General features: G+C 30.5%; 1 protein-coding gene across 1 annotated transcript; it reads right to left on the reverse strand.

Moving 5' to 3' along the window:
* Positions 1-579: 579 nt before the first annotated feature.
* On the reverse strand, positions 580-5,229 carry LOC110022876. The gene is made up of 5 exons (XM_020722004.1): positions 5,099-5,229; positions 4,887-5,002; positions 1,392-1,473; positions 1,234-1,313; positions 580-1,021 (listed from the first exon to the last, which is right to left on the reverse strand). The coding sequence occupies exons 1-5, from the start codon at positions 5,138-5,140 to the stop codon at positions 787-789; spliced, it is 555 nt and encodes a 184-aa protein (XP_020577663.1). The 5' UTR covers positions 5,141-5,229; the 3' UTR covers positions 580-786.
* Between the last annotated feature and the right edge of the window lie 3,209 nt (positions 5,230-8,438).

Raw genomic sequence — 8,438 nt, forward strand, 5'->3', positions numbered from 1 at the left:
GTAAAAACATTTAGTATGATGAATAATGAAAATAGATACCACGCAATATTTACATATCCATACTCATTTTTGCAAATATAACACTTTAGCATCAAAGACCAAAGGACAACAAGATATACTTCACTTTTAAAGAATAACTTGGTGATATTTTTGATATTTTAAAGATTATGAAAATATAGATATCAGATTTGGAGAATTCCGCATGTACTTAACAAATTCTTATGTATTTACATCTCTTATATGTTCCGTTAAACTAAGCAATAAGAATCAAAACAGAAAAAAAAAGAGAGTTAAAAACAAAATTAGGATCCAATGAGTATCCCACAGCATTAGCTCACTTGCTTGTCCTTGCTTCAGTACACTGCAGTATGCAGTTTTTTTTATAGCAATCAAATCTAAAAACTGCTGCGAATTTCCAAATGTTCCTGACTGAAGTAAAATAACTAAAATAAACCAATTAATTAAGTAACAGTTCTTTCCCAATTTGGAGCAAAATACCGCAGAATTCTTGAGAACAAAACATCTCTTAACATTAAACCTTTCAGAAAGCTTTTTGATGAAAACTACAAAGCTGGAAAGAGAAAAAAACAATCAAAATCTTGCAGTATTGGAGAATTTATGCCGAAGCTCCAATACAATTAAAACAATCAAAGAGTATAATAAACTTAATTGGACTAAAAAATGACTTTATCTGCTTTAATTTTACACTAAAATGGATTGAAGTACAGCAAAAAGAACCTGCAGGAGTTAAACTAGCAGCATCTGCAGAGTTCAGTATCCACACTCTCATGATCTTTTCTTCTGAGCTTTGGGCGGTCTTAGCAAGTTCCAGTCCAACTTTTCTCGCTTTTTCTGCTTATTAGAACTGTTTGAGTTCTGTGGAGAAGATTTTCCATTAGCATCCTTATTTCCAGTATTCTGGAATTTGCCAGGCGCTGATATTTCCATATCTGCCACCGGCTGTTTTCTTTTGAGTTCTGGATCTGAAATATCCTCTTGACTGCCACCTTTTAGCTCAGATCTAATCACATAAACAACTAATTTAACAGTACTGCTAATTGAGTGAGAGAATGCTTGATCGTCTCAATTAAAACAACATTTCATTCAGAGAATTTAATTTTAGAACTTTTGATTGGAAGACAAATCTCTCAACCACTAGGCCAAGGAGGCATGCATGCCAAACACATTTTGTTTCAATAAAAAAATTAGAAAGAAAAGGGCAGTAAACCCCACCTATAAGAAATATTATCATTTGCCATAGACGTATTCGTAGCTTGGCTTTGATGGATGGTTGTAGCCTCTTCGTTCAATTTCTACAAAGAAGCTTACTTAAAGGGAGTAGAGAATAAAGGAGAGACAATCATACGCATCAACCAACTTCTGTGACTCACATCAATTGAGGGATTAAAGCTCTGAAATGACATTCGGCCTCTTAATGCTCCGGGGTGAGGATCCCCTTCTAATATCACTATGCTGGATAATAATTATTCAGAAAGCAACATTGCTTAGAAACCCAAAACATGGGGAGAATCAAATTTCAGTAGTTGATGCAGAAAAAAAAAAAAAAAACTTGAATTGCAGCAGCTCAAAGTCATAAACAAAACTAGGTTGCAAAAGATCTATCTCAAGAGTATATGAAACAAATGCAAAATTTTTGGCATTGGTGAGACAAGAGAATAAAAAGCTATAGGTTTCAATGAGCTAAGGCGTGCTAAGAACGAAGATAATAGTACTCGGTAAAGGAAAATTGCCATAATGACATCAAGGAAAAAAGCAAATGTAATTTGAGAAGTTATTAAAAAAAATGATAAAGAAATGTTCTTCAAGTATATTATAATATTTACAATAGATTTGAGGGTGTATTTATGACAATTTTTAGTTGCTTTAATTTATGAAATGATGCCCATTATTTTTTATGGTCATTTGACTGCCAGTTTTCTAACTAATTGACAGAAAATTGTGCAGAGCGAACATAAATTTCATGATGCGAGTTAGAAAATTGTTGACCATGGGTTTGACATCTTTACGCTCACAATTCTTTAGAAATTAGCCAGTTATACATAATTGCAAAATAAAATTCCAGCGAGTAAGAACATTCTCCATTTTGCTAATCCAAGCTCTGGTTGTTGCCTGAAAGTGTACTTTCAGTAATACAGATAACTTTTTTGTGATACGAGTTAGAACATAAATTTCATGACGCGAGTTAGAACATAAATTTCATGATGCATCTTCTTTCCTAAGGCATGGAATTTGATATATGCATAAAAGTGATACTTTCAGCAATGCTGATAACTTCTTTGTGAAACATTTCGACAATACATCTGTAATGTGATTACGACTGTGCGTTACTATAGGTAAAATTCTATGATTTACCTTTGCTAGATGTAATTTGCAACAATTGAGCAAGCTGTTTTTTTTTTTTTTTAATTATTTATCAGTAGGGACCATTGATTCTATAGATGTTTATGGAATTTAAATGAAAATAGTTGCATTTCAATCTTTTAAGCATCAGTCACATTTTCGCGGCTGCTATCCAAACAAAATATAGTTTTTTGGCCTATAGACAAAACCTAGAGAGTCGGGCTTTCCAAATAATTCAGCAACTTTAGCTACATCTGTCACTAAACTCAGCTTACCCCACAACAACTTCACAATTAACTTTATTAACAATAAGTACAGCCCAAAAAGAACCCTAAGTTCACTGCAAAAAAGGTGCATTACGTTCAAAATTTAGGTCCAAACAAGAAACACATCGTGATATGAAGGGTTAATTGGAGAAAATGGAGTTGTATGGTTAAGAATCTTTCCGATGAAATCACAAGGACCAAAATAATCCCAAATGATCTAAAAAATAATATTTTGGTGCAAGTAAAACAAAAACAATGCTCGCAAACGTAACAACTAATAAGAAAATGAATAATATAATCAGATAATTAAATTTAATGGATGAAATTGGTACAAAGGCTAGAAACATTGTGCTGGTATATGGTAACCAATTTGTGTTTACAAAGGCTACTTCAGTGCTAAGACAATTAAAATAAAAAAGAGGGCTTTAGGAAACTTGGCCCAACATTCTTTGCTCTATCACCATAAATATAAATAAGGTTGACCCTATTTCTAATGAAAATAATGTGACTTCTTCAATGAACCCAAAATGCAATTTTATAAAGGATTACATTGCGCTTCCTGTCGAAGAATATCCTAGCTCTAATATAATCCAATTTGGAATTGTATCTTTCCAACTTATACCCGCATCCATCCTAACTTCATAGTTTTGCTGCACTAATTGTTAATGTAACTTTGTTGCCAATTTTATTTCTGTTAAAAATGATCACTGTTATCACAAAATACCACAAAAGAAAAACTCAATTTTGATTTTACAAACCATATACTCATTTAAATCATCATTCGACTAACCAAGAGTATCTTATTTTCCTAGTTTTTCTAACTTCATAAAAAATAATCTCACCTAATATTAACATCTCATAAATGAACACATAAAAGAAAACCCATGACCAAAACATTAAAAAGAAAAAAAAAATTATGGATCCAATTATTGAACATCAAGAAGACAAACTTTTTGTGTAGTCTTTATCAAAAGAACATAAATTAGACTACATTCGTAGTTAAAGGACGTTTGATTCTATAAACTTAAAAAATAACATTTGTGAATAAAATCTGCTTAGTTTGGGTAGGTGATATGCCAATGTTAAATAAGCTATTCAAATATTCAATCTATATATCAGAATTATGTTTAGTGACATGAGTGCAAACTATTTAATATGAATGACAAAAGAAATAAATGGTTTGCCAAAACAAGATGCTTAGAATATATAGGTTTAATCACCATTAAAAACTAGCCATAATCAAGGAAGCAAGGCAGGAATAAGAATAAAATATAGCGACATTTACATCAATACCACTCAATTCCTATGTATTTTCATATTTACATGCATACCACTCAAATCTTTAACACCAAATTAAAATACCACCATTACTATCTTTTAAAACTGAAATACATCTTTTCATGCATAGGTTTATGACACCAAGGTGTTATAGATGTAGATATCAATCTCTGGGTGTTAGACATGTAAATACATAAGAAATGTGTGGTATGTATGTAAATTACAGCAATAATCATTAAAATGACACAGCATAATCTGATAAAGCTAATCAAAATAAGCGAGCAAGAAAACATCAAGTGAATGAATTGCAGTAGCTAATATGGAAAATGAGCTTGAATTCCATGTAACCATAAGAAAAATATCCAATGAGCTGCGAGCAAAAATGGAATCAATTAGCTGCAATTATATATAAAAAAGCGCTGTTTTTTTTTAAGGATCAAGAATGTGCGATCACTGTACAGACATATCCCTTTGTTCTATTTCTATGCTAGACTATAAAAAAAACAACATGACTCATGAAAAAAACAGAATAAATAGTTTGCCAGTCACATCAAGTTCATTAAATTACTTAGATCAAGGCAAAAATATTTACAAAGATAAGCCCTAATTATAAGGTCACAATGTGACTACCCAAATGTTTCTGTTAATCCAAGCAAAAACATTGTTTTATGGTGTCAAAGAGTGGGTGGATAAAAAGAAACCCTTCGGTCAGTTCGTGATGATGTATCCCTGGAATTACACGACCAGAGTATGCCATCACAAGCAACACGAAAATAAGAAATTATAATAAGGAACTCAAAAAGACAACTTTTACATACATAATACAATCATGTAATCCTACAAAAACCAATCTACCAACCCTTGTCCATCCCTAATTAACAAATTCACACTACTCCAGTCCCATCTGAAACAAACCAGCCGCTCCAATTACTAGCAACAGAGGAAACCCTAAGGAGAAAGCATTACCATAAAAAACCCTACCATCTTCTTCGGGCGGACGAAGCAGCGTTGGCGGTAGAAAATACGTTTCCAATGGGCTCCGGATTTTCCTTCTCTTCATTGATCTTTTCCTCCCTCGGCGCTGCCCTCTGCATAAACTGGAGCAACACAAATACTCTATATTTAACGCAGTCGTGGATAGAGGAAGAAAAGATGCTCAATGAGAGCGAGAAAGAATAACTTAAAGATCTTGCCTTCAAATTTTTGAGAGTATTTGAGAGTTCGCGCTTCGCCATGTTTGGCTTCGATTGCAGAGTGAGGAGAAAGAGCGAGCAACGAGGGCGGAGTAGGCGGAGTAGGGCTTGCACCTGTGGAAGAAACAAACCATTCCTGTTTTGCTTTATTCAGTTTTATACCGATTGTTTATTTATTTATTTAAGACTCAAATTCTAGGCTCAATTTATGAATATCCAAAATTGATTAAATATTTATAAAAATCAAATCATCCTAAACAAAGAAAATTAAAAAAAAAATTCTTGGTAATTCCATCTTTTTAGAATATGTGCTGTTTGGATAAGGAGATGCATATCGTTAATATTATATTCTGCTTCTTACATGCTAAAAATTTCATGAAAATAATCTATGAAAATTTTGAAAAGGTGAAAAATCATAAATCATAGCCAAATTAGACTTATATTACCGTTAGAAATTAAGGATTATAAATAATTGTTTTATCATAATTAGAGATGTAATTAAAACTATGCAATAAGCTTTAATCAAAGAGGATGTCTACTATATGGCTATAAGCAGTTAATGAGGTGTATGATTAATCTAATAAATTTTATCATTTTTTAATATATAATTTTTAACTATAAGTAATTTAAACCAGCCTTAAGGAAAATAGACTTGTCAATATTGATGCGACACACCTCAATAGCCCCATATGTAGAACTCCGCGCAATAATGACTTAACAAAAATATTAAGGCCATTATGAACATAAATTTCCCCTATAATTATTGAAAAATTAAAATAATTTTAATTAAAAAGGCATTAATTAAATAAATATTACGGTAAATAAACATTAAGAGGAAAGACAATGCCTAGCTATAGTCTTTGTGGTCAATTGAAACTACTATAGATATATACATATATATGTATGTGACCAACTAACAATATTGTAGTCATAAACTACGGTTTATGTAACCAATTAAGAATATTGCAGTCACCAACTACTACCTATGTAATTAACTACTATTGATACAACTTCCAATAAGACCTTTGTGGCAAACTAATGATATTGTTGTTATGAACTACGACCTTAGGGGTCAGCTGATGAATTGTAGCTTCTAATTAATGCGACCTTTATGACCAGCTATTTCTTGTGCAAATCAACCACGACTTTTGTGGCTGATTACTACTATTACAACTTTCAATCAAAACTAGTTTTTATGGCTAACTACTGCTATTACAACTATCAAATAAGATACTCGTGACCAACTATTATTGTTTCAACATCCAACTACGACCAATATGACCAACTTGCAATATTGTAGTCACAAAATATGACATATGCGACCAACTATTATTAGTACAGCTCCCAACTATGACTTATGTGGCTAACTACTTCTAATACAGCCACTGTCTACAACTTTTATGACCAACAATTGGCCTGTGTAGCAATTAACTAGGACATTTGTGAGCAACTATTAATATTATAACCACAAACTATATTTGTTGTAGCTCAATTACGACTATTATAACTAAATTACTATTGTACACATGTGATTATCACTTGTGTAATTCCATCTTCATTAATTCATGAGAAGATTGAACATATACACTTATAATTATATTGTGGATTGCTTTGAGTGGGATATGCCCTGATTTTTTTCCATTTTAGGGTTTTCCCCATAAAAAATTATGGTATGTCCTACTGCTATTTTTCTTTTATCTGTATGTGTATTGAATTTTCATTCAACATAGATATTAAATTATCACTCTATCTTTTGGAATCTTCCAACACATAATAATGTTTATGATATAATTAATTATAAAAGGTTGCACAGCCGAGCAACCTCAATTCTAGATAAAATTAGATTTTGATTGGTCTCATCAACTGATTAGATTACATCGATAAAGCACGTACATAATCTACCTTCCATTGATTCTTATATAAAGGATTGTCCTCTATTCCCTGGAGTTCATTTCCTTCTGTCATTAGAATATATTTTAACGTTCATAGTATAGAAAATTTGGTAGGTTGATTGATAAATTCCATGGGAATGGGTTGCCAAAGCATTGAAGAATCAGAGTTATAAATTTGTTTCTTAGTCTTAAGTTCTTGAAATGATTAATTAGAGACAATACAAATGTAAATTACTAAACAAGTCAGACTAAATGTAGGTATAACTAACTCAACTTTCGAAGTTATAACTAATAAATCTCGGAATGATTAAGAACAAGTGTGACACAATAAATAAATTAAGGAATGGGGAACTAAAATTCAATCATGAAAAAATGGCTTGCAGAGTGAAGAATTTAACAAATTTGGCATTTATAGGATTTGATGCTACATCATTCATTTGCTATAAACTTCAAAATGCTAGTTGCATAACAATTTCAACTTGAATAAAATAAAACCTGAAAAATTTTTCTAACCTGATTTAATGGGATGATTTTTTTCTTCTACTTGACATTCTCGGATATCCTTTTCTCAAACTTATAATGTTGTACGTAAGCTCATTCAGAACATATGAGGATTGAGTTCTTAATAGTTTAGGTACAATTAAATAGCTCGTCATCATTCAGACAAATATATAAATATATCTATATGCATGTAAATACATGCAGTTGTGTAGATATGTAGATTTCTATGCATACATACATACATACATATATACATACATATATATATATATATATATATATACATATATATACATACATACATACGTACGTATACATATATATACATACATACATACATACATACTTATATATATACACATGTATACATACATATATATATATAGATATACATATATATACATATGTATACATACATATGTATACATATACATAGATATACATATGTATACATACATATACATATACATATGTATACATCTATATCTATACATATATATACATATGTATATATATACAGATGGATGGATATGTATGTATACAGATGTATGTATATGTATGTATCTAGATGTATGTATATGTATGTATCTAGATGTATGTATATGTATGTATGTAGATGTATGTATATGTATGTATGTAGATGTATGTATATGTATGTATGTATATCTATATAGATATATATATATATGTATATCTATATATATATGTATATCTATATATATATGTATGTATGTATATATATATATATATGTATATATCTATAGATATATATATATATATGTATATATACATACATATATATATAGATGTATATATACATACATATGTATGTATGTATACATACATGTGTATGTATGTATACATACACAAGTATACATACATGTGTGTATGTATGTATGTATACATACATATGTATGTATATCTATATATATATATATATATGTATG

This window comes from Phalaenopsis equestris, unplaced genomic scaffold (assembly GCF_001263595.1).
Source record: "Phalaenopsis equestris unplaced genomic scaffold, ASM126359v1 Scaffold000203, whole genome shotgun sequence".
Taxonomy (NCBI): Eukaryota; Viridiplantae; Streptophyta; class Magnoliopsida; order Asparagales; family Orchidaceae; genus Phalaenopsis; species Phalaenopsis equestris.